At 45.3% G+C, this 26,697-nt stretch overlaps 3 protein-coding genes across 3 annotated transcripts in view; all 3 read right to left on the reverse strand.

Moving 5' to 3' along the window:
* LOC139166025 (proto-oncogene Mas-like) overlaps positions 1 to 13,016 on the reverse strand; it is a 38,672-nt gene extending 25,656 nt beyond the window's left edge. Inside the window, exon 1 of the mRNA XM_070749285.1 lies at positions 12,992 to 13,016. The gene's annotated coding sequence lies outside the window, so the exon portion shown is untranslated. The remainder of the gene's footprint in view (positions 1 to 12,991) is intronic.
* LOC139166023 (mas-related G-protein coupled receptor member H-like) lies at positions 4,905 to 5,867 on the reverse strand. The gene has a single exon (XM_070749283.1). It carries the CDS (start codon positions 5,865 to 5,867, stop codon positions 4,923 to 4,925), a length of 945 nt encoding a protein of 314 aa, XP_070605384.1. The 3' UTR covers positions 4,905 to 4,922.
* A 3,101-nt stretch (positions 13,017 to 16,117) lies between the features above and the next one.
* Positions 16,118 to 23,381, reverse strand: LOC139166024 (mas-related G-protein coupled receptor member H-like). Its single transcript, XM_070749284.1, has 3 exons — positions 23,300 to 23,381; positions 22,815 to 22,932; positions 16,118 to 18,735 (listed from the first exon to the last, which is right to left on the reverse strand). The coding sequence occupies exon 3, from the start codon at positions 18,690 to 18,692 to the stop codon at positions 17,760 to 17,762; it is 933 nt and encodes a 310-aa protein (XP_070605385.1). The 5' UTR covers positions 18,693 to 18,735; positions 22,815 to 22,932; positions 23,300 to 23,381; the 3' UTR covers positions 16,118 to 17,759.
* Positions 23,382 to 26,697: the final 3,316 nt, after the last annotated feature.

The raw sequence follows: 26,697 nt of genomic DNA on the forward strand, positions 1-26,697 counted from the left end.
ATTCCTCTCTGAGCAATTGAGTAATGGTCTGAGACTAAGGGGCTTAGAAATATTGCCATTGTCATGGTCAGACCATTTTCTACTACGGCTTGACTTCCTGGCTCCAATCCTTCCCTCAGGGAGGCGGAACCAACTAAGACGCCTGATGGACCCAGAGGGCTTTCAGACACCGCTTGGGGTTATTCCAGATGCACTCGTCCACAGTTCGGCGGAGTCTCTTGCGGAAGCCTGGAACAAGGCTGCAGCGGAGGCTCTCGATCGGATTGCGCCTTTGCGACCTCTCCGTGGCGCTAGACCCCGTAGAGCTCCATGGTTCGACGAGGAGCTCCGGGAGTTGAAACGCCAGAAGAGACGTCTAGAGAAGCGATGGAGGAAGAATAGGTCTGAATCCGATCGAACACTTGTAAGAGCTTTTATTAAGACTTACAAAGTGGCGCTCAAAGCGGCAAGATGTGCGTATCATGCCGCCTTGATTGCATCAGCGGAATCCCGCCTGGCCGCTCTGTTTAGGGTGACCCGCTCCCTTCTCAATCAAAGGGGAGTTGGGGATTTTAACATGTTTTTCGCTGATAAAATCGCTCAGATCCGGGCGGACCTCGACTCCAATTGGAAAACAGAGTCGGCTGACAACAAGTCAGTTGAGGTGACTGGGGCCGGTACTTGTCCATCTGTCTGAGAAGAGTTTGATCTGGTGACACCTGATGAAGTGGACAAGGCCATTGGAGCTGTGAGTTCCGCCACCTGTTTACTGGATCCGTGTCCCTCCTGGCTGGTTTTGGTCAGCAGGGAGGTGACACGGAGCTGGGTCCAGGAGATTATCAACACTTCCTTGGGGAGGGGATCCTTCCCATCATCCTATAAAGAGGCGCTCGTGCGCCCCCTCCTCAAGAAGCCTTCCCTGGACCCAGCCGTACTTAATAACTACCGGCCAGTCTCCAACCTTCCCTTTATGGGGAAGGTTGTTGAGAAGGTGGTGGCACTCCAGCTCCAGCGATCCTTGGAAGAAGCCAATTATCTAGGTCCCCAGCAGTCAGGCCCGGTTGCAGCACGGAAACTGCTTTGGTCGCGTTGATGGATGATCTCTGGCGGGCCCGGGACAGGGGTTTATCCTCTGTCCTGGTGCTTCTTGACCTCTCAACGGCTTTCGATACCATCGACCATGATATCCTTCTGCACCGGCTGGAGGGGTTGGGGGTGGGAGGCACTTTTCTCCACTGGTTCTCCTCCTACCTCTCCGGTCGGTCGCAGTCGGTGTTAGTGGGGGGTCAGAGGTCGACTCCGAGGTCTCTCCCTTGTGGGGTGCCTCAGGGGTCGGTCCTCTCCCCCTTGCTATTTAATATCTACATGAAACCGCTGGGTGAGATCATCCAAGGGCATGAGGTGAGGTATCATCAGTACGCAGATGATACCCAGCTCTACATCTCCACCCCATGTCCAGTCAACGAAGCAGTGGAAGTGATGTGCCGGTGTCTGGAGGCTGTTGGGGCCTGGATGGGTGTCAACAGACTCAAACTCAACCCGGATAAGACGGAGTGGCTGTGGGTTTTGCCTCCCAAGGACAATTCCATCTGTCCTTCCATTACCCTTGGGGGGGGAACTATTGACCCCCTCGGAGAGGGTCCGCAACTTGGGCATCCTCGTCGATCCACAGCTCACATTACAGAACCATCTTTCAGCTGTGGCGAGGGGGGCATTTGCCCAGGTTCTCCTGGTGCACCAGTTGCGGCCCTATCTGGACCGGGACTCACTGCTCACAGTCACTCATGCCCTCATCACCTCGAGGTTCGACTACTGTAATGCTCTCTACATGGGGCTACCTTTGAAAAGTGTTCGGAAACTTCAGATCGTGCAGAATGCAGCTGCGAGAGCAGTCATGGGCCTACCTAGGTATGCCCATGTTTCACCAACACTCCGCAGTCTGCATTGGTTGCCGATCAACTTCTGGTCACAATTCAAAGTGTTGGTTATGACCTTTAAAGCCCTTCATGGCACTGGACCAGAATATCTCCGAGACCGCCTCCTGCCGCACGAATCCCAGCAACCGATTAGGTCCCACAGAGTGGGCCTTCTCCGGGTCCCATCAACTAAACAATGTCGGTTGGCGGGCCCCAGGGGAAGAGCCTTCTCTGTGGCGGCCCCGACCCTCTGGAACCAACTCCCCCCAGAGATTAGAACTGCCCCTACCCTCCTTGCCTTCCGTAAGCTCCTTAAAACCCACCTGTGTCATCAGGCATGGGGGAACTGAGACATCTCCCCCGGGCATATACAATTTATGAATGGTATGTGTGTATGTATGTGAGTTTAGAAAATGGGGTTTTTTAAAATGTTTTTTAGTAGAAATTTAGATTTGTCATAAATTGTTTTTTTTGCACTTTGTTGTGAGCCGCCCCGAGTCTGCGGAGAGGGGCGGCATACAAATCTAAATAAACAAAACAAACTAGAGAACTGGAGCCTCAGCAGAGGGTTGAAAGAGCCACATGTGGCTCCAGAGCCGTGGGTTGCTGACCTCTGGTATGAGGTGTGGAGACTATTTGCACATTATACATGTAGAAAATGGAAAACGAAACAAAATGAAATGAGCAACAAGAACAAAAGAAAAGGCCCTGCTTTCTCACACTGTTCTTTTTTGTGTCTAGCAACCTGTCGTATTTGTAAGCATTTAGGTCTTCTAAGAAATCATATTGTGAATGTTTGTATTTGATATGCTCTGTAGCAACTGTTTCAAAAACAACACCAATCCAGGAACTAGGAACTACGGTTGACCTATCCAGATTCCTAAGAGGTCAGTAAGGGGCGAGTACAAGTGCACTAGAGTGCCTTCCGTCCCTTGTCCTATTGCTCTCCGATAGCTCCTATACCTTTCTTCTATTCCTATATCTCTTCTTCTATTCTTTCACTGATATGTTCTATTACTATATCTTCTTTTCTATTCTTTCATAGATATATTTTACTGAGTATCTCCTCTATAACCTTCATCATGTATTTTACTATGTGTAAAATACCCACTAAAACCCTCATTGTGTATTGGACAAAAGAAATAAATAAATAAACTCATAAAAAACAATCAAACAATAAATAGCAGTACGATCAAGGGGATAAAACAATATTCCCACCAACAATGGCAAGCCATTGTACATAAACAAAGACAAAAGTGCACTCCCTTCTAGCATTGATGATATTGCCTAGCTAGGTAACTAAACTTCTGCAATAGCAATCACGTTCAGACAGTACAAAGAAGATTTCTAGAATTGCTAATGGCTTTTTGTACACTTCCCTATATTTGCTTTCCTGCTTAAGTGGCCATATTTCCATTCTTTCTTTCTGGCCTGGGGATTTAAGATTTTGCCTCTACTGCTGTTCTCATAGAGTATGCTTATAAATTGTCTCACTTGTTTTCCAAGTTTTTAGTAACTGATTAAAGCCTTAACATTCATTATCGAATTTGAACTGGTTTCTGATGGGTTTTGTCTTATTCTTTTTCTTCTTGTTGCTTCATTCCATGAATAAATTGCCTTCAGGTGATATCTGGAAGCAGCAGGTGTGGTTGGAGCTTCCCCAGTATTTGTAAAACTCTTATTTATATTTATATTTATACTTATAGAAAGCAAAACAAACTGAGTATTTCATAAACGCCGTGCAAGTACATTTTCTGCAAACCATTATTTATTTTATTTGGTCTCTGGGCAGCTTACAACCAAATACACATAAAATGTAATATAAAACCCCCTAAAATAGTTTTTAAAAACCAGAAGTGTTTCATAAACGCCATGCCGTTCATTTTATGAAAATCATTAGATGTGGATTGATGCAGACCTTTGTTAAAATGCAATTATTTCTGTGTGTATTCGGATGAAGATGCTAACAATTTTATTTTATTTATTTATTTGTTTTGTTCAACACACAATAATACACACTGAGGGTTGTTCTGTCTGGGTCACTCCAGAAGCTATGACCAACCCAAAAACATAAGCCAGACACACCGGTTGAATCCAAACACAGTTTTATAATGATAAACAGAAAAGAAGCCAACAGAAAATGTCCTTACAGGTCAGGAAAACAGTGGAACTCCAAATAGATACACGAAGGCAATTGTTCATACAGAAACACAGGATCCTTAATGCCAAACGAGGCTGTTGCTAACAGACACCAACCTCCCATGGGTCTTCAAGACTGCTGGGCCACGAGCCAGGAACAAAAAAACTGAGAGAAAATGCAGATAACAGCAACTCCACTTTGATAACACTCCACGATGCAGAAAGGGTTCGCATGCCTTATAAACCCTTCCCTGCTATTGAGGACCACACCCAACCCCCAGGTGTTCCTCATTCAGCACTGATAATATCTACACAATTGATTTCTCCTTTGATCTATGCGTCTCTGTCGCATACTAATGATAGCTTGTGCTTCAATATCCAGGGACTCCAGGGACTCCAGAGAATCCAAGCTACTTGCTTGAGATAACCCTTCCCCAGGGCTCCCAGGCCTTTCTTCCTCGTCACTTTCCTGACTGCTATCTCCCCTGTCTGGCTGCAAAGAACTCTCCCCTCTGCAATCAGACTCCCCCGGCATGGAGCCAGCAGAGACTCAGCTGGTCTTTGATCTGGCTCAGGCTGAACCACAACAAGGTTTATAGAGGATATAACCAGGTAGAATGTATTAAAGGGAAAATAGAGGAGAACATAAAGGAATAAAATATAACTATGAGAGAATAGCAGAAAAAGATATAGGGATAGAAGAGAAGATATATGTGATATGGGAGATACTATAGGACAGGGGCCAGTAGGCACTCTGGTGCACTTATGTAAATCTCTTTCAACTTACGTATAAGTTGAAAGAGATTTGCTCCCACTTATAAGGTTACACAACGCACCATTGCTACTCAAAAAGAAGCACCGGGGTCTTGCAAGTTGGTGTGGGGTCTTCTATCTCTCTCCAGTAGCTTCACCTTCATTGAAGACCTTTTGCAAAATGACCTTCACACTCTCCTTGGACTGAGCTCGTTTTCTTCTCCCAACTAGATAATAAATCACTGGGTTAATACTGCTGTTTATACAGGCAAGCAGCATACTATAAATGACTGGATATTTTAATTTCTCTACAAAGTTCGTACCAGGAAAATTGATAATCACTGTGAGGACACTTAATGGAAAAGTAAGGATGAGGAAACAGAGGAGAGTAATTAAAATCATCAGTAAAAGCCTGCCCTGATTCCTCTGTTTAATTTTCAAACGCATTGTGATGAAAAGGATCACAGTTGAGATTGTGATCAATGGAAGGCAAACTATAGCGGTCACAAAGAAGTGGAAATTAAACTCACTGTCCCTTCCAAATATGTTTATAATCCTCCAAATTCCACTCAGGAGGAAAGAGGAGATCCACAGGAGGACACACACTTTCGAGGACAAATGTTTTGGCCGGGAACAGCGATGCCAGATTGGGAAGAGGACAGCCACACACCGGTCAATGCTGATGGCCGTCAGAAGAAAGTTTGAATTGATGTACATCAGGTTGTAGAAAAATGCCCAGATGTGCAAAAAAATGTCATCATCTTGAATTTTGGCTAAAAAAGCGATATCAATTATAAATATAGATGTGATGTACCCAAAGTCTGCAATGGCCAAGTGAAGGATGAATGTGGTGAAACGATTTCTCTTAATCTGGCAGCCAAGTAGCCAGATGATGTAGCCGTTGCCTACAAATCCAATACAATAGGGAATAAAAATAATGCCTTGCCAAATAAACAGTCCTAAATCAGAAGGGCTGTTCTCTTCTGTATTCTCATAGGAGTCACTGACATTGTAGTAGTCATTGTAGTATCCATCATAGTCCTGGGCAGTATCCAGATCTCCAAAGCTGGAATTCATCATTAAATTTTTGTAATCCTCTGAAAAACGTTTTGAATGGAAGCTCCTATTAGATCAAAAGAAAGAAGAGTGGATTCAGTTACTCTTATCTCCTAAATAAAACTAGCATTGTCGTAGCTTCCAATATCTAAGAGGCTGTCAACCTATATTCTAAAGCAAAGTGTAAAAGGCTCAATGATCACATGGACACAAAATATCAGGCATAATATAAATTCGGAGGAACATGAAAAGACATGGAACATGAATTGCAAATTAATACTGCCGACTGCATTTAAAGAAAACCAATATAAATTATTTTAAAGATGGCACTTAAGACTTAAGTGGTACTTAAGGGTTAAATAGGGTTCAGGAGGGAAGTGTTTTTAATAGGAAAGTGAACACAAGAACAAGGGGACACAATATGAAGTTAGTTGGGGGAAAGATCAAAGGCAACATGAGAATAGCGCCGGCGGACTTACCCGCCGGTGCCTTTTGCAGGTAGGGGACGAGAGACGCGGACACATGGTGTAGCCGCCATGTTGGATCGGCCAAAGTCTCGCGAGATTTCGCGAGACTTCGGCCGAGGATCGGGCCAGAATGGCCCGATCGTGACGTTGTCCGGGCGGGGCCTGCCAGCCCTATAAAAGGGCATGCAGGTCCGGGCTCTGCCTTTTCGCCCGGACAGCGTGCTAAAGCAGACACTCGGCTGGGTGTCTGCTCTCGGCGTCCATCTTGTGGCTGCCGCATGTCGCGGCCGCCATTTTGTGAGCCTCATCGGAGGCGTGGAGTGGTTCGACTGTCCTCGGCGGGAAGGCGGTAACAGCGGCTTGGGACTCACAGGAGCCTTGCTGCTTTTGGAACCTTATGTTTAGGGCCCCCCGGGATCGGGGGGATCATTCTCGTCGTTCCCCTCGGGAGCGTGGGGGATCGACCGGCAGCACCATAATTCCAGTGGGGGGGGTGCACGACTTGCCTCCCCGGGATCAGGGGCGGCATTACAGGTCGGGGTGGCTCTCCCATGCAAAGGGCGGCGAAGCCTTGGGGGGGACACTTCCCTGTTGCCCCTTTGCCCGTTTGGGCTTGAGGCCGGTCCCTGCCCTCTGTTAGGGGCTTGGGCCTTCTGGCACCACCCTCTCAGTTTAAAGCAAGAACATTTCAAACAGATAATAAACAATAATAATAATAAAATTCAATAATAAAGGTTTGTTATATATCACATATTTTATTCATACTCCCTTGTTTACTGATAACTTTGTGGTTTCAGGAATGGCCCCAAAGAAGAAGCAGGCCCGGGCCCCCCCCCCCCCCCGGCTCAACCAGTGGTGTGGCCTAGGCGTGCTTTGAGGCCTTCAGCCCGGGCTTGGGCTAGTCAGGAGGGGGCCCCTGTAGGGGTCCCAGGTGAGGGAGTTGGGTTTATGCCTCCTGTGGCTCAACAGAATTTGTCTCCCTCTCTTTCCTGGGCTAGGGTCCTCGAGCGGCTGGACAAGCTCGAACGCTGGCGGTCCGGTGCCGGCCCGGGAGGGGCGCCCATGTCTGCGCAGGCTGCCCTGGGCAGGGACCCCGAGGAAACGGTGGCCCAGTCTGGGCAGATGGCCCAGCCAGGGCTGATGGCGGCGTTGCCGGGCCCCGGGAGGCCGGGGCCGCCCGGGATGTCATCGACCCCCTACGGGACAGGTGAGGTTGCACCACACACACCTTCCACTTCTTTTCTCCCATTGCCCGGCCAGGCCTTTATACCACCGGGTTTTGGGAGTGGGGCTGGTTTCATGGGGTCTCCCTTAGGCACACGTGGCCAGGTTTGGTCCCCGCCAGCTCCTGCGGCGGCGGCACAGGTCCCTGGGGCAGCTTTTCCGCCAGGGCCTGGGGTGCCGGGCCGTGATGCCTCCGCCTCCTGTTTTGCCTTACCCATCAGTAATGGGGGTGTTAGGAATGGGGGCCACCATGATGTGGGACCCATTCGCCAGTTTGAAGGCGGGGGCGATCCCATGCGGTTTACCGGCCACTCCTCTTGGGTTCCACCTTCACCCTTTGGTGAAGGAGGCGATATGGAAGGGGGAGTATGTCGATCTGTTTTCCATATTGAATCGGGAGGTCCCCAAGCAGGACAAAGATGTAGTGCCAGGGGAAAAACCCAAAAAACTCAAGGTCAGCAAGTGTTTCAGCTCTTGGCTATATGCTTTTCTGACCTATGCCACGGTGGTTATTCAGAGGCAGCCGGCCAAGGCCGCGGCTTTGATTAAATACGCAGACCTCATTGCCCGGGCCCACTTTGAGTATAAGGGTACCATCTGGAGGCATTACGACAAGAGGTTTAGAATGCGGCTAGCCTTTGACCCCACCTTGCCTTGGGACATAGTGGTGCCGGACCTTTGGTTCCAGGCGACCTATATGTCGGGGAAAGAGGGGTGTGACAGGACGGATAATGGGCACTACATGGAGGAGGAGCCCACAGCTTCCGCCCCTGCCAAGGCTGCCACGGGGGGTGCGGGGAGGGGTGCCTCCCCCGCATGTCATGAGTTTGCTGCAAAAAGGGCTTGTTTTCGTCCCTTTTGTAAGTACAGGCATGCGTGTGGGAACTGCGGGGGTTCCCATGCCGCTTCTGTGTGCCCCCGCCCCAAGAAGGGAACAGACAAGAAGGGAGGGGGCCCAGCAAAGTCAGCCCAACCTGCTGGGGGAAAAGGGGCCCAGCCCAATTAATCTTAAAGCACTCGAGGGTTAGTTGAAGGACTACCACCCTCGATCGAGAGCGGCCGCTCTCTTGTTAGGCTTTTCCAAGGGATTTAGGATCCCTTATATGGGGGTTAGGAAAGCCTTCATGTCCGACAACCTTAGATTGGTTGTGAGACATGAAGACATCATTAGGGAGAAGATTCGGAAGGAGGTGGCCGATGGCAGGGTCCTCGGGCCTTTCCCGGAGCCGCCCTTCCTGAATCTTAGGGTGTCACCATTAGGGGTGGTCCCCAAAAAGGCGAGTGGTGAATTTAGGTTGATTCACCACTTGTCTTTTCCGAAAGGGGAGTCAGTGAATGACTTCATTCCTGACAACTTTGTTCAGTCCGGTACGCATCCTTTGATGCGGCCGTGGCCATGGTTAGGAAGTGTGGGGTTGGAGCCCTTATGGGTAAATGCGACATTAAGTCGGCATTCCGGCTCCTCCCCATTCACCCAGACAACTTCGAGCTCTTGGGCTTCCACTTTGAAGGTGGTTTCTATGTAGACAGGGCTTTACCTATGGGTTGCTCTGTCTCATGCTCTCTTTTTGAGAGCTTTAGCACCTTCTTGGAGTGGGCGCTCAGGAGGCGCAGTGGTCTGGGTTCGATCGTTCACTACCTTGATGATTTCTTGATGGCGGGGCCTGCACGTTCAGAGCGATGTTTTGCTCTGATGCAGGACTTCGAAGCCCTTTGTGCTCAGTTGGGGGTGCCTCTAGCCCCTGAGAAGACCGAGGGCCCTGCCACCAAGATTACCTTCATTGATATTGAATTGGACTCAGAAGAGCAATCTTCTAGATTGCCCCTAGATAAGTTAGTCAAGATCCAGGCTAAGCTTGATCTAGTCTTGGGCTGCAGGAAGGTCACTCTTAGGCAGCTGCAGGAATTAGCAGGGATTTTGAATTTTGCCTGTCGGGTCGTGGTGCCTGGACGGGCTTTTTCCTGGAGGTTGTATAGTGCGATGAAGGGGCTATGTTTGCCCCATCATCGTACCCGCCTATGCGCTGGGGTCAGGGCTGACCTCGGTGTATGGCAGGAGTTTTTAGAGCGTTTTAATGGGTTGTCGTTTTGGAGGCACGAGCTTCTTTTGGAAGCTGAGTTGCAGTTGTGTTCGGATGCTGCGGGGACTTGTGGCTTTGGGGTTGTGCTAGATGACCAGTGGTGCTGGTCTGTCTGGCCTCCGGAATGGAGGGCCTCCCCCCTGGTTAAGGATTTGACCTTTTTAGAGCTCTTTCCCTTGGTAGTGGCCTTAGAGCTTTGGGGGGAGCAGTTTAGGGACAAGACTGTGCACTTCTGGTGCGACAACTTGGCAGTGGTCCATGTTGTGAATGCCCTGTCCTCTAAGAGCGACAGGGTCATGCCGCTTGTCTGCCATTTTGTGCACAGGTCCTTGTCTCTGAACGCTTTGTTTTTGGCCAGACATGTCCCCGGGTTCGATAACGGGATTGCTGACGCCTTGTCCCGTGGTCAGTTGTCCAGGTTTGGGACCCTGGCCCCGTGGGCCCGAGCGTCACCAGAGGCTTTTCCCGACCACCTTTGGAGCCTGGGAGGGCTCCTGAGCAGTGGAGAGAAGAGGCCTGCAGGGCTATGGCACTCTCAGTGGCTCCAGGCACCCTGAGGGCTTACCAGCATGCAGGTAAGGAGTTTGGGGAGTTCAGGCAGGATAGGGGTTACCCCCATAGTTGGCCTGCCCCAGTGGAACACCTGGAAGAATTTTGTGTCCAGCTTAGGCAGCGTGGCCTTTCAGTTAGGACAATTAGGTCCAAGTTAGCTGGCCTCGCCTTTCTGTCCAAGGCGGGGGGGGTTGGGGACCTTTATGGTGACTTCCGCATTCGGAAGATGTTGGAGGGCTGGGCTAGGGAGTGACAGGGGACCCCTTCTGACACTCGTCAGGCCCTGACGGTTGAGCAGCTGTCGCTTATTAATCAAGCTTTGGACAGTCTGTGTGCCTCTCTGTACGAGGCCCGTCTTTTTAGGGCAGCGACCTGTGTAATGTTCTTTGGGGCCCTGCGGGTCAGCAAGGCTATGGCCTCCTCACAGGCTGACACGTCATTCTGGGCCTTCCAGTTTTCTGATCTGGCTTTTAGGGCGGGGGGTGTATCATTGTTGGTGAGACACTCCAAGACAGATCAGCTGCACAGAGGGGTTAGGTTAGAGCTTAGTGCGGCCACCGACCAGTCTGTGTGCCCGGTGGCTGCTCTCCAGCACTTTTGTAGCTTATGGGGGTCGGGTCAGGGGTACCTGTTTAAACATCAGGACGGTACGCCTTTCACCCGTTATCAGTTCTGGGTTTTAGTGTCCAGGGCCATGTCCAAGGTGCGGCATACTTGGGTTATATTAGGCCGGCTGAGGATCTAGGTCAGGGTCTTAGGCCAGGTAACCTCTCTGTGTCCTCTTTACCCTCTTCTAGGTAGCCATGCCAATACGAGGCCGACGGCGTTGCTGTGCGGCCATAGCATGATATTTTGGGCCGGCCGTTCAGCAGCCAGAAGTGCCGTGGGGACAGCTGTCATTGGGGCGTTGGGTCAATATCGTTTGGATGGACAGAAAAGGTATGCGGTGGGAGGGTCTCCTGCCGACGTTGCTGGGAGGGCAGCATCCCAGGGCTACGCCTGGCTGTACTGGGAGGGCGGTTTCCCATGGCTGTGCCCAGGTTGGACTGGGAGGGCGGCATCCCATTGCTGCGCCCAGATGGCTGGTCTTGCACCTCGGTGGCAATGACCTGTGCCTGCTTGGCGGTCTGCCCCTGATTTGCCAGGCGCACAAAGACCTATGGAGGCTTCGTGCTGTGTGGCCTTCCATGCAAGTGGTTTGGTCAGAGATCCTCCCGAGGATCACTTGGAGGGACGCCCTTTCCCTTAGGGCCATTCACCGGGTTAGACGGAGAGTGAATAAGGCCCTGGGTAAAATAGTTAGGGAATTAGGTGGGGTTGTAGTGGCCCATCCCCTCATCACTGTAGACCGGCCGTGGCTTTACCGGGCCGACGGTGTTCACCTGTCAGAACAGGGGAACACCATTTTCTTACAGGACCTGCAGCGGTCTCTGCGCGAGCTGGTGCAGTTAGAGGGGGGAGTCGGGGGGCCAAGATAGAGATCTGACCCCCGCTCCGTGGCAGGTTAGGGGTGGAAAATTGGGTGGTGGTTTAGCAACTGCGTGTTCCCTATTGGGCATCTTTGGGGATGATTGACAGGTTCTACCCAAGCTTGTGGTGCTGACAACCTGAGCAGTTGGGGGGAACCTGTCTTCGGGTCCTGCGCATTTAAGTCCCCTGCTAGGAGTTAGCCGGCGGGACCTCCCACATGCAAGTGCATGGCAGGGTCTCAGGTGAGGGAGGGGTCCCTCACCTGGACTAGCATGGAGCTACGCCCATAAGATGCCCAGGAAGTTTATATGATGTCATTTTCCACCCCGGAAGCAATTGTTTGACCCTGCAGGTCCATTGTTTGGGTCATAGTTAGTTATGTTAATTATGCTAATTTAATTAAATACATTATGCAAATTTATTTTAATAAAAATGACCCAGTTTTAAATCCAGCTCTTGTGTCCGTGTCGTTACTCCGTCTCTCCTGCAAAATATGATTTTACTGAAAGAGTAGTAGATCCTTGGAACAAACTTCCAGCAGACGTGGTTGGTAAATCCACAGTAACTGAATTTAAACATGCCTGAGATAAACATATATCCATTGTAAGATAAAATACAGGAAATAGTATAAGGGCAGACTAGATGGACCATGAGGTCTTTTTCTGCCGTCAGTCTTCTATGTTTCTAAGACCAGTGAAAGTGTATTATAAACATGAAACCAAATAGTTGGAAGTGCAGAAGTAGTGAAGGAACCTATTATCACATTTATTTTATTTTATCTATTTATTAGATTTTTTATGCCGCCCTTCTTCTTAGACTCAGGGCAGCTTACAACATGTTAGCAATAGCACTTTTTAACAGAGTCAGCATATTGCCCCCACAATCCAGGTCCTCATTTTACCCACCTTGGAAGGATGGAAGGCTGAGTCAACCTTGAGTTGGTGATGAGATTTGAACCGCTGACCTTCAGATCTACAGTCAGTTTCAGTGGCCTGCAGTACTGCCCTTTACTACACATGTGGTGGCAATGTCCTAAGGCAAATGTCAATTTGTCCATTTAAGCACACCTGTATATTTTATCAATCAATACATTTTCCATCCCAAACACCAAAATCAGCTGGGTGACATTGCACCAGTCACCTTCTCGCAACCCAACCCAAATAACTAAATAAATTAAATTAAAAGTTGAATATCAAACTGGAGGCAAGATTTTACATTTAGCCACAGAGTTCTGTGGTATTAACTGATACCATCTTAATAATCCCCCCAAGATCTATTCTGAATTAAAGAACTGAAAAGGTATTTGAAAATAACAGTTACCACCATTCAAGGGCTAGCTTTACTCCTGACACACCTGTTGAGGATAGGAAGAATCTCCAGGAGAGATAAGCAATTCTCAGATGAGGTTCTTGCTGTCTGTCAATTGAAGCAATGACAATTGGAGCAGAGAATTTATATGGTCCAAGCCACAAACTTAAGTAGAAAAACAACCTCAGAGAACTTGCGTAATAGTCGTCTCTGAATTTTACAAGTTAAACTGTTCACCCACTTGATCTGCGAATGAAGGAATTAATTATGGGAACTTAACTTGGAAGGAGGAACCACCTAAAAACCAAAATCTGTCTGAAAAGCAGCTCAGTTTGGATGTGAAGTTTAATTTTATTTAGAAAATATTTTCATTTTCCCAAGCGAAGGCAATCCATTCTGCTGATATATAAAACAAGCTTGAAACTGTTCAATGGTTTCTGCAGCAAATCTTGCAAGGTTCATGGACTTTCTCTTAGTGTATAATTATTTCTTTTTCTGCATTCGGGATCTTTTTTCAAAATTGTGAACTTTAATAGAATGAACTTTGATAGAGGGATGAAGATATCTATGGAAACACTTGTATGTGTTTGTCTGTCTGTCTGTCTGTCTGTCTGTCTGTCTGTTTGTTCTTTGTGAGAGAGAAAGAGAGGGAAGGAGGAGGGAAAGAGGGAGGGAGGGAGAGAGACACAGAGACAGAGACAGAGAGAGATATTTCCTTCCCTGTTGAAAAATCTTAGTTGCTGTCTTTGTCACATAACATATAGGGCAATGATGGCTAACCTTTTTGGTTCATATGTCAAAATTGTGTGTGTGCGTGTCCCCCACCCATTCCCCCCCACGCATGTGACCCCCATCCATTCCTAAACCCAAACTAAAACAGATGTGTTGTAATACTCCTTCCAGTTGGGTAAAGCCAATCCACCATCTTCCTTAGTTTCTTATTTTATTTTGGTTCTTATTTTAACCAAATTCTGGGTCGCTTGTTTTGCTATACAGTGGTACCTCAAGATACGAACCCCTCGTCTTACGAACAACTCGTGATACGAACCTGGGGTTCAGCAAAATTTTGCCTCTTCTTATGAACTTTTTTCGAGTTATGAACCGGCGTTCGGAGACTGCTGAGAAGCCGCGCGGCTGTTTTAAAAGGTGACAGCCGGGCGGCGGGGCTTCTCAGAAGCCTCCCGAACGCCGGTTCGTAACTCGAACAAAGTTCGTAAGAAGAGGCAAAATTTTGCTGAACCCCGGGTTCGGTTCGGGAGGTTGCTGGGAAGCCCCCCAGGTCGGCTGCGACCTTTTAAAATACCCACGCCGCTTCCCAGCTGTCTCCCGAAGCCGAACACTAAAGCCAAACTTCCGCATTTGGCTTCGGGAGACAGCTGGGAAGCAGCACGGCTGTTTTAAACGGTCGCAGCCGGCCTGGGGGGCTTGCCAGCACACCCCCGAACCTGGGTTCGGGGGTGTGCTGGCAAGCCCCCCAGGCCGGCTGCGACCTTTTAAAGCACCCCGCTGCTTCCCAGCTGTCTCCTGAAGCCGAACGCTAAAGCCGAACTTCCGCGTTCGGCTTCGGGAGACAGCTGGGAAGCGGCGTGACTGTTTTAAAAGGTCGCAGCCGGCCTGGGGGGCTTGCCAACACCCCCCCGAACCCGGGTTCGGGGTTCGGGGGGGTGCTGGCAAGCCCCCCAGGCCGGCTGTCACCTTTTAAAACAGCCGCACGGCTTCCCAGCAGTCGCCGAAAGCCGTTTTTTTGCGGGGGATTTTTTGGTTGCACGGATTAATTGACTTTACATTGTTTCCTATGGGAAACAATGTTTCGTCTTACGAACCTTTCATCTTCCGAACCTCCTCCTTGCACCAATTAAGTTCGTATCATGAGGTATTACTGTATCAATTTGTTTATCAATCTGTTTAAATAATTTTGAGATAGTTGAATGGGAATTGTTTGAAATAAAAAGAGAATTTTAGGCAAAATTTAGGCTACTGTTCTATCGGGCTCTCTGGTAGAATCCTCCCGAAAATTCACAGGTACAAATTTCAGACACACACACGTTTGAAAATTCAAAACAATGTTCTTTATAATGAAAATTCAAATAAACTAAGCACTCTTCTTGTATAGCAAAGAGCATTCGTCTCCAAACAATCTGGTAATTTGTACAAGTCCCTTATCAGTTCTGTGATACTTAGCTTGCAGCTGTGAGGCAATTCACAGTCCTTCTTCTTTAACGAAGTGAAACATACTTTACTCTGCTTAAGTTTCAAAGCGGGGAAAAATCAACACACAAAGGTCGAAGTCAGTAAGACAGGCATGAAACACAACGATCAGATAATCCTCCACAATGGCCAAACCCACAGGCTGCTCTTTATAGCAGCCTCACTAATGACCACAGCCCCGCCCAACCATAGGTGGCCTCATTTTCTTTGATAATAATCTCTCAGTTGTTGCTTCCTATGCATCGCTCTACCCATGCGTGGCTGTATCATTAACTCTTGTTCTGAATCCAAGGAGGAGGTAGATAATTGATCTCCTTCTGAGCTGTCTGCCAAACTCTTCTCCTCCCTGTCACTCATGTCTTCTTGGTCAGAGGAGCCTTCATCAGCAGATTCCACCGGGAGCAAAACAGGCCTGCGGCATGTGGATGTCTCCCCCACATCCACATTCCTTGAGGCAGGAGCTGAGCCAGAGCTAACCACAACAGCTACCCTTCCAATAAAGGAAAGTTGTAGCTTTCCCCATTTCTTCAGTTCTTTTTTAATTTTTCCGTTTAATTTGTCATAATTTTATTCTTTTAGATTTATGGTTTTGGATGTTAGGTTGATCCCCAAATCTTTTATTCTTTTTGTTATTTAAATGTTTAATTTTGTGGTAAGACTTTCTTTTTGCTCCCCGTTCATGTTTTTAGTAACTGATTGAAGCCTTAACTTTCATTATTGAATTTGAATTGGTTTGTGACTGGTTCTACCTTATTTTTTTCTTAGTGTTGCTTCATTCCACACACACAAAAAAATAGGTGATATCTGGAAGCAGCAGATATGATTGGAGTTCCCCAGTATTTATAAAACTTTTATTTATATTTGTATTTATACTTATGGAAAGCAAAATAAACTGAGTATTTCATAAACACCGTGCAAGTTCATTTTCTCCAAACCATTATTTATTTATTTATTTGGACTTTATTTGGACTTTGGGCAGCTTACAACCAAGTACACATAAAACGTAATATATATATTTTTTAATTATAATTTTTATTGATTTTTTAAATAATTTTACAAAAAACAAAACATAAGCATAAAATGTGCCATCACCAAAAAGAAAAAAATTCCCGTCACCAGGGAAGATTCAATTTTGTATCCTTCATTTGCTTCATCTCTGGGTTACATTGTTCATTCTTTATAAAGTGATTGAATTTTATTTCTTACATTTGCATCGCTTACTGATGTTGTTAATATATAATTTTTGACCTTCTCCCACCGCTTCATTGTTGCTGCTAATTTCTCCTCATTGTAATTATGTAATCTAATTTCCATAATTTCATAGTGAATGTGGTCCACCATGTATCTGCACCAATTTTCTATCGTCCATTTATTGTCATCTTTCCACCTAAGCACTATTGTTGCCTGGGCACTTTCTATCGCTGCAATTTTGATTTCTTCATATTCTTTTACCTCACTATTTTTTATCAATAATGCTGCTTCCTTAGTTATTTTCCAATTACCATTCGTAATTTTATTCACTTCCATTTGTATTTGTTTCCAAAATTTTTGAACTTTATTACATTCCCAAAACATATGCATAAATATTCCATTTTCCTTACACCCATGCCAACAATTTCCTTTCTTCGTTGTTTGAAAACGTGCTAATTGTACTGGTGTGTAATACCATTTATGTGATATTTTTCTTCTCATCTCTCTTATTCTTGTGTTTTTAATTCTTTTGATATTTTCAATTATGCCTTCCATATCCCATTCATCAATTTCTAATTCATCCTGCCAATATCTCGTCAATCCTTTTACTACTTGTTCTTCTTCTTGTAATAATTCTCTCTATATAAATGTAAAATGTAATATAAAACCACCTAAAACAATTAAAAAAAACCTGAGTGTTTCATAAACGCCATGCCGTTCATTTTCTGAAAATCATTATATGTGCATTGATGCAGACATTTCTAAAAATGCAATTATTGTATATGTGTATTCGGATGAAGAAGCTACTAAGTTGCTCCCACTTATAAGGTTCCACACCCTTGCCATAGTTCCCTCTAAGCTGAGCAGTGAGCAATCGCTCACTTAAAAATCATCATCAACTCAGAGTTTTCCAAACCTGCCCAGAAGCCGAGAGGAAAAGAGTGAGAGGGAAGGAGAGAGAGAGGAAGAGAGGAAGAGAGAGAAACAGATAGAAAAAAGAGAGGAAGGAAAAGAGAAAGCAAAAGAATGGGAGTCAGGAAGAGAGAAAGAAAATCAAAATCTAGTTTGAAACTAGCTCAACTATTTAAGTGGCATTTTGATATTGATAGAGTTGCCCTAATATGAGCTCACTGTTATAGACACACAGTACAGTATTTTATTTTGAAATTCTCTGAGGCAAAACAGGGTGGGTTTTTTTATTTGTTTGTTTGTTTGTTTATTTGTTTATTTATTTATTTGTTTTATTTATTTATTTATTTGTTTGTTTGTTTGTTATTTCTGTGCCGCCCAGTCCCGAAAGGACTGCCGCTCAGACACTATACTTTTCCGCCCACCCCCCCAAAAAATTAGAGGGAACACTGACCATTGCTACTGAAAAAGAAGCACTGAGGTCTTGCATGTAGGTGTGGGCTCTTCTATCTCTCTACAGTAGCTTCACCTTCTTTGAAGACCTTTTGCAAAATGACCTTCACGCTCTCCTTGGACTGAGCTCCTTTTCTTCTCCCAACTAGATAATAAATTACTGGGTTAATACTGCTGTTTAGACAGGAAAGCAGCATACTAAAAATAACTAGATATTTTAATTTATTTGAAACTTTGGTATCAGAAAAACTGATAATCACTGCAATGACATTTAATGGAAAAGCTAGGATGAGGAAAGAGAGGAGAGTAATTAAAATCATCAGTAAAAGCCTGCCCTGATTCTTCTGTTTAATTTTCAAACGTATTCTCATGAAAAGGATCACAGTTGAAATTGTGATCAATGGAAGGCAAACTATAGCAGTCACAAAGAAGTGGAAATTTAACACACTGTCCCTTACAAATATTTTTATAATCCTCCTAATTCCACTCAGGAGGAAAGAGGAGACCCACAGGAGGACACACACCTTGGGGGACAAATGTTTTTGCTGGGAACAGCGATGCCAGATTGGGAATAGGACAGCCACACACCGGTCAATGCTGATGGCCGTCAGAAGAAAGTTTGTATTGATGAGCATCATGTGGGAGAAAAAGGCACAGATGTGGGAGACAATTCCATCTTCTGGAACATTGGTAATGGAAACGATATTAATTATAAATACAGATGTGAGGTAGCCAAAGTCTGTGATGGCCAAGTGAAGGATGAATGTGGTGAAACCGTTTCTCTTAATCTGGCAGCCAAGTAGCCAAATGATGTAGCCGTTGCCCACAAATCCAATACAACAGGTGCTGAAAGTAATGGCCAGCCAAATAAACTGTCCTAAATCAGAAGGGCTGTTCTCTTCTGTATTCTCATAGGAGTCACTGACATTGTGGTGTCCATAATAGTTCTGGGCAGTATCCAGATCTCCCAAGGTGGAATTCATCATTGAGTTTTTGTAATCCTCTGAAAAACGTTTTGAATGGAAGCTCCTATTAGATCAAAAGAAAGAAGAGTGGATTCAGTTACTCGTGTCTCCTAAATAAAACTAGCATTGTCGTAGCTTCCAATATCTAAGAGGCTGTCAACCTGCATTCCAAAGCAAAGTGTGAAAGGCTCAATGATCACATGGGCACAAAATATCAGACATAATATAAATTTGGAGGAACATGAAAGGATATGGAACATGAATTGCAAATGAATACTTATTTATTTTTTCTATTTATTCGTTTGTCCAATACACAATACATATGGAAGAGAATAGACATGAAGTAATATATATAAAGATAATATGAAAATAGAGGAGAAGATATATGCAAGGAAGAAAATATACAGTGGTACCTCATCATACGAACTTAATTGGTTCCAGGAGGAGTTTCGTAAGGTGAAAAGTTCGTAAGATGAAACAATGTTTCCCACAGGAATCAATGTAAAAGCAAATAATGCATGCAAATCCTTCAGGAAAATCCCAAACTTTAGAAGGGAGGTGAACAGAGGGCAGGGAGGAGCAGCTAAAGGGGGCGGGTGGAAGAAGCAAGGCTAGGCTAAAGGGTGAGTGGGAAGGAAGAAAGGCAAGGGGGGCGCCCCTCCCTTTTCTTTCTTCAAAAGACACCCTTTCAGTTCCTTTGCAAGCACGTTGTTCTCTGCAAAATTTTTCCTCCCCCAAGCTGCCCCTCCCTCCTCCCTTTTCTTTCTTCAAAAGACACCCTTTCAGTTCCTTTGCAAGCACGTTGTTCTCTGCAAAATTTTTCCTCCCCCAAGCTGCCCCTCCCTCCTCCCTTTTCTTTCTTCAAAAGACACCCTTTCAGTTCCTTTGCAAGCACGTTGTTCTCTGCAAAAAATTTCCTCCCCCAGGCTGCCCCTCCCTCCTCCCTTTTCTTTCTTAAAAAGACACCCTTTCAGTTCCTTTGCAAGCACGTTGTTCTCTGCAAAATGTTTCCTACTCCAAGCAGCTCCTCCCTTTTCTTTCTTCAAAAAAGGGGGGGGAAGAAACCCCTTCATCCCAGCAGCAGCTGCTTGGGTTCGTAAGGTGAAAATAGTTTGGAAGAAGAGGCAAAAAAATCTTAAACACCGGGTTCGTATCTTGAAAAGTTCGTTAGAAGAGGCGTTCGTAAGATGAGGTACCACTGTATATGATATATGAGATAAGGAGAGACAATTGGACAGGGGATGAAAGGCACACTAGTGGGCGTCCTCTTCGATCCACAGCTCACATTAGAGAAACATCTTTCAGCTGTGGCGAGGGGGGCATTTGCCCAGGTTCGCCTGGTGCGCCAGTTGCGGCCCTATTTGGACCGGAGTCATTGCTCACAGTCACTCATGCGCTCATCACCTCGAGGCTCGACTACTGTAATGCTCTCTACATGGGGCTACCTTTGAAAAGTGTTCGGAAACTTCAGATCGTGCAGAATGCAGCTGCGAGAGCAATTATGGGCTTCTCTAAGTATGCCCATATCACTCCAACACTCCGCAGTCTGCATTGGTTTCCGGTCACAATTCAAAGTGTTGTTATGACCTATAAAGCCCTTCATGGCACCGGACCAGAATATCTCCTGGACCTCCTTCTGCCGCACAAATCCCAGCGACCTTACTTACTTTTCCTAGTTTGAGCTCATTTCTTTTTCTCTACCAGATAATAGATTGTTGGGTTAACACTGTGGTTTAGGCAAGCACCCAGAATTAAGAAGGGGCTCATTTCAGGAAATTTACTCAAAGGTGAGAAAAGTTAAAGAACACATAGATATTAATAGATAGATATTAATGGCAGAGTAAGAATATTAATGACAGAGTAGATATTAATGTCAGAGTAAGAATAAGGAAACAAAGAAGAGTAATTACGATCATCACTAACATTCGTCCACGCTAGATCTGTTTAGATTTGGGATATATTTTGACAAAAGGTTCAGAGTAGAGATTGTAACCAATGGAAGGCAAAGCACAGAAGGCACAATGAAATGGAGATACAGCCAGATATAATTTCCAAACTCATATCCCATGATATTCTGAATTCCAACCAAGAGAACAGAGAAGATCCAGAGGAAGGCACAGACAGCAGAGGACAAATGTTTTGGCTGGGAACAGCGATGCCAGATTGGGAACAGGACACACACACACTGGTAAAAGATGATGGATTCTCATGGAAGAAAGAGATTGTTCATATACATGATGTGAATGAAAAAACGTATGATCAAAAATGGATCTAGGCTTAAAAAGGGAATTCCTAGAGGTGATTTATATTTTAAATTACAAATATAAAATATAGCCCAAAATACAAGATGTCCAAAGTCAGAAATAGCTAAATTAAGAATCAATACAGTGAAAGGGTTCCTCTTAATCTGGAAGCCAAGTAGCCAAATCACCATCCCATTTAATGGGATTCCAATACAGCAGCTGATTGAGAATACGATAACAAGAGCAAACATATACTTGTGCTCAATAGTGTTGGGCGGTGGTGTTTCGCGGTGTTCCAACTTTTTAAAAAGTTTGGGTTCGGCATGCCGAATACTGCAAAGTTCGGCACGAACCCGAACTTTGCAAGTTCGGGTTCGTGCCAAACTTTGCAGTATTCGGCATGCCGAACCCGAACTTTTAAAAAAGTTGGAACACTGCGAAACATCACTGCCCAGGAGGAGAGTGGGGAATCCCATCGTGGGATTCCCCACCACCTTTTGCTTGCGTCACTGCAAGCAAAAGTAGATGGGGAATCCCACGATGGGATTCCAGGGGCGGGGCTTTGACATCACAGAGATTACTTCCTGGCCGGCCAAAACAGGGAGGAAGGAGTCTCCATGACATCAAAGCCCCGCCCATGGAATCCCATCATGGGATTCCCCACCTACTTTTGCTTGCAGCGCCGCTGCGGCATCCTTTTCCGTAAAAATAAAAGGAAGCAAAAGGAGGTGGGGAATTCTCCCCCTCCTTGTTTATTTTTACAGAAAAAGATGCTGCACCGGTTTGCTGCTGTTCGGGTTCGGCGAACTCACCCAAACTTCGTTGGGTTCGCCCAACTTTAGTGCTCAATCTAAACAATTGATACAAGTGCTGAACAGTGTTCCCTCTAATTTTTTGTGGGGGTGGGCAGAAAAGTATAGTGTCTGAGCGGCAGTCCCATCGGGACTGGGCAGCACATAATTGATTAATTAATTAATTAATTAATTAATTAATTAATTAATTAATTAATTAATTAATTAATTAATTAATTAATTAATTAATTAATTAATTAATTAATTAATGGCAGAGTAAGAATAAGGAAACAAAGAAGAGTAATTACGATCATCACTAACATTCGTCCACGCTAGATCTGTTTAGATTTGGGATATATTTTGACAAAAGGTTCAGAGTAGAGATTGTAACCAATGGAAGGCAAAGCACAGAAGGCACAACGAAATGGAGATACAGCCAGATATAATTAATTAATTAATTAATCAATCGATCGATCGATCGATCGATTGATTAATTAATTAACAAACAAACAAATAAAAAACCCACCCTGCTTTGCCTCAGATAATTTCAAAATAAAATACTGTAACGTGTGTCTATAACAGTGAGCTCCTAATAGGGCAACTCTATCAATATCAAAATGCCACTTAAATAGTTGAGCTAGTTTCAAACTAGATTTTGATTTTCTTTCTCTCTTCCTTACTCCCATTCTTTTTCTTTCTCTTTTCCTTCCTCTCTTTTTTCTATCTGTTTCTCTCTCTTCCTCTCTCTCTCCTTCCCTCTCACTCTTTCTTTCTTGGCTTCTAGGCAGGTTTGGAAAACTCTGAGTTGATGATGATTTTTAAGTGAGCGATTGCTCACTGCTCAGCTCAGAGGGAACTATGGTGCTGAATACTCTGCTCTAGTACTTCACATTGAAATCCACCAAGAGACTTTTGGAATGCAGCAATAATCTCTGCTTTTCAAAAGGAAGTTCCTATTAGATGAAAAGAAAGAAGGGCAGATTCAAACATTCCTCCATAATTATCATATTGTCATGCCTAACTCATTTTATAACAACAACAACAATAATAATACCATCAATAGATGAAGAGGGTCTCTTTTATAAATAATAAAGTGAGCCATAACTTACAGAAACCCATAACGGACATGTTGTCAATCGCATCAAGTAGAATGTTGGAGTTTCTCAACATCTGGTGCCAACAGTGTCAAAACTGTTGGCTAAGCAATCATGTCCAGCAACTGCAGGACTAATGAAAAAAAAATGACACAAAAGAACGTAATAAAATAAATATTACCAGTAATAACTAGTCATTGCCTAGAAACTCGGGACATTGAGTTCTAATCCCACCTCAAACACCAAAATCAGCTGGGTAACGTTGCTCCAGTCACCTTCTCGCAACCCAACCCAACCCAACCCAAATAACTAAATCAATTAAATTAAAAGCTCTAATAACAAACTGTGAGTAAGATTTTACATTTAGCAATAGAGTTCTGTGGTATTAACTGAGACCCTCTTAATAATCCCCCAAGTCCTATTCTGAACTAAAGAAATCAAAACGTATTTGGAAAATAACATTTACCACCATTCAAGTGCTACTTTTACTCCTGACATACCTGTTGAGGATAGGAAGAATCTCCAGGGGAGACAAGCAGTTCTCTATCAAAATCTAAGAATCAGATGAGGTTCCTGTTGTCTGTCAATTGAAGCAATTGGAACAGAGAATTTATGTTGCCCAAGCCACAAAGTTACGTAGAAAATCTACCTCAGAGAAGTTGCTTAATAGTCTTCTCTGAATTTTATGATTGCACACACTTGATTTACAAAAAGAAGTACTTAAATATGTGAACTTAATTTGGAAGAAGGAACAACCTAAAAAACAAAATCTGGCTGAAAAGCAGCTTAATTTGGATGTGAAATTTATTTTGATTTAGAAAATATTTTCATTTTACCAGGCTAAGAAAATCTGTTCTGCTGATATCTGAAACAAGCAGGAACCTGTTGCCATAGTTCCCTCTAAGCTGAGCAGTGAGCCATGGCTCACTTAAAAATCATCATCAACTCAGAGTTTTCCAAACCTGCCAAGAAGCCAAGAGGGAAAGAGTGAGAGGGAAGGAGAGAGAGAGGAAGAGAGGAAGAGAGAGAAACAGATAGAAAAAAGAGAGGAAGGAAAAGAGAAAGAAAAAGAATGGGAGTAAGGAAGAGAGAAAGAAAATCAAAATCTAGTTTGAAACTAGCTCAACTATTTAAGTGGCATTTTGATATTGATAGAGTTGCCCTATTATGAGCTCACTGTTATAGACACACAGTACAGTATTTTATTTTGAAATTCTCTGAGGCAAAAAAGGGTGGGTTTTTTGTTTGTTTGTTTGTTTGTTTGTTTGTTTATTTATTTATGTTTTCTGTGCCGCCCAGTCCCGAAGGGACTGCCGCTCAGACACTATACTTTTCTGCCCACCCCCCAAAAAAATTAGAGGGAACACTGCCTGTTACACCAGCTGGCATGGTTGATTTTGTGTTGTGCACAGGAACATAACAGGGTTGGATTCTACTTCATCATCAGTTTTCATCAGAAGCTTGAAAAATGAACTCAATGAAACTCACCAGTAGGAGGAGAAAGTTCATAAGAACATAAGAAGAGCCATGCTGAATCGGGACAAAGGCCATTGAGCCCACCAATTGTCAATGGGGATCTTGAGCAGAAAGAGAAGGCAAAACCCTCCCTTACCTTTGACCTCCAACAAATGGTACCCAAGAGAATCCTGCCTACCTCAACCAACAGGTGGCACTTGGACATCCGTTTCAATAATCACCGATACATTTGTCATCCCTGAATCTGTCTAATCCTGCCTTGACGCTATCCAGGCTGACAGCTGTCTTCTGGAAGTGAGTTCCATAATAATAATAATAATTTATTAGATTTGTACGCCGCCCCTTTCCGAAGTCTCGGGGTGGCTCACAACAACAATAAAAACAATATTATACTGGCACAAATATAATATTTAAAAAAAACCTAAAAACCCTATCATAATTAAAAACCAAAAAGCACATACATACCAAACATAAATTATAATAAGCCTGGGGGAAAGGTGTCTCAAATCCCCCATGCCTGGCGGTATAGGTGGGTCTTAAGTAGTTTACGGAAGACAAGGAGGGTGGGAGCAGTTCTAATCTCCGGGGGGAGTTGATTCCAGAGGGCCAAGGCCGCCACAGAGAAGGCTCTTCCCCTGGGGCCCGCCAGACGACATTGTTTAGTCGACGGGACCCAGAGAAGGCCAACTCTGTGGGACCTTATCGGCCACTGGGATTCGTGCGGTAGCAGGCGGATCCTCAGGGTGAAGAAATATTTCCCTTGATTTGTCCTCACTTTCTTACTATGAGCTTTAGGGAGTGCCCCCTTGTCCTAGGATTGTGTGATAGAGAAAATATTTTTTCTTTATCCACCTTTTCTATCCCATGCCTGATTTTATACACTTCGATCAAGTCATCTCTTAAAGGCCACCTTTCAAGACTAAAGAGACCTTTCCTTCCCTCTTGTTACTCTGAGCCCTGCCTAACCCCAAAGCTCAACACCCCACACTGAGCCACATTCAAACAAAGCCTCGATGAGTGGCTCTGCCCACACCACAGCCATGCAGAAAATTCCCTGATGACGTGCGGTTCCGGGATGGCAGAGAGCGCAGGCAGGAGGACGCCCTGCTCTTTGGGACTCAAGGTGCAGCTTTCCCCCTTCCAGCATCACCTTACCACCTCCTCCTCCTTCTTCCTCTGCTGCTGCTGATATGGTGCTAAGTCTGAGAGTGGCAACAGTTAGCCAAAGGCCCCGTTGAAGCATAACACGCCAGGTCCAAAAGGTGGGAAATGGCAAACGGATGTCCTGGAGCTGCTGCACATATGTATCGCATTTCTGACAGTCCTCTTCCATTGCGGGCTTCCATCCTACCATATCTGTAGTCCTGGGACATCTGCTTACAGAGCCAATGAGTGGTGACCGGTGGACCATTTTGGGGGCATGGCCAGCCAGCCACACTGGGATTCAGTGAACCACGGGTGGCCGTTGCTACCAGTACACCCAAATCGGTCCAAACTAGGAGCATTTCGCCCTTGCTTTGCATCTGTCTTCATCCAAAAGGAAAGCACTCAACTTAGCAAAAACAGAACCATAAAAGACAGGTTCTGGGTCCTATTCTTTTTAATATGTTTGTGAGTTACATAGGGGAAGGTTTGGTAGGGAAGGTTTGCCTATTTGCCGATGACTCTTAAGTGTGCAATAGGCTTGATATTCCTGGAGACATTTGTAATATGACAAATGATTTAGCCTTACTAGATAAGTGGTCAAAGCAATGGAAACTGCAGTACAATGATTCCAAATGTAAAATAATGCACTTGGGGAAAAGGAATCCTCTGAGTATTGTATTGGCAGTTCTGTGTTAGCAAAAATCTCAGAAGAGAAGGATTTAGGGGTAGTGATTTCTTATTGCCTCAAAATGGGTGAACAGTGCAGTCAGACAGTAGGGAAAATTAGTAGAATGCTTGGCTGCATAGATAGAGGTATAACAAGCAGGAGGAAGGAGATTGTGATCCCGCTGTATGGAGCGCTGGTGAGACCACATTTGGAATACACACCTACAAAACGATATTGACATAATTGAACGGGTCCAAGATGGGCTACAAGAATGGTGGAAGGTCTTAAGCATAAAACTTATCAGGAAAGACTTAATGAACTCAATCTGTGTAGTCTAGAGCAGCGTTTCCCAACCGGTGTGCCGCGGCACACTAGTGTGCCACGAGACACAGTCAGGTGTGCTGCCAAGCTCCTAGGGAAGCTCCAGCTGGGCGGGGCGCTGCCGGTGCCTCCGAGCTCCCACTCGCAGCTGTCCCCCGGTTCCTGCCCGTTGCAGCTGTTTCTGGCGCTCTCCTGCTGGGCCCCAAAGAAGGAAGGCGGGAAAAAGGAGAGCGAGTGGGAGCTCGGAGGCACCAGCAGCGCCCCGCCCAGCTGGAGTTTCCTGGCGTC

The sequence above is a fragment of the Erythrolamprus reginae genome, chromosome 3 (genome assembly GCF_031021105.1).
Source record: "Erythrolamprus reginae isolate rEryReg1 chromosome 3, rEryReg1.hap1, whole genome shotgun sequence".
Taxonomy (NCBI): domain Eukaryota; kingdom Metazoa; phylum Chordata; class Lepidosauria; order Squamata; family Dipsadidae; genus Erythrolamprus; species Erythrolamprus reginae.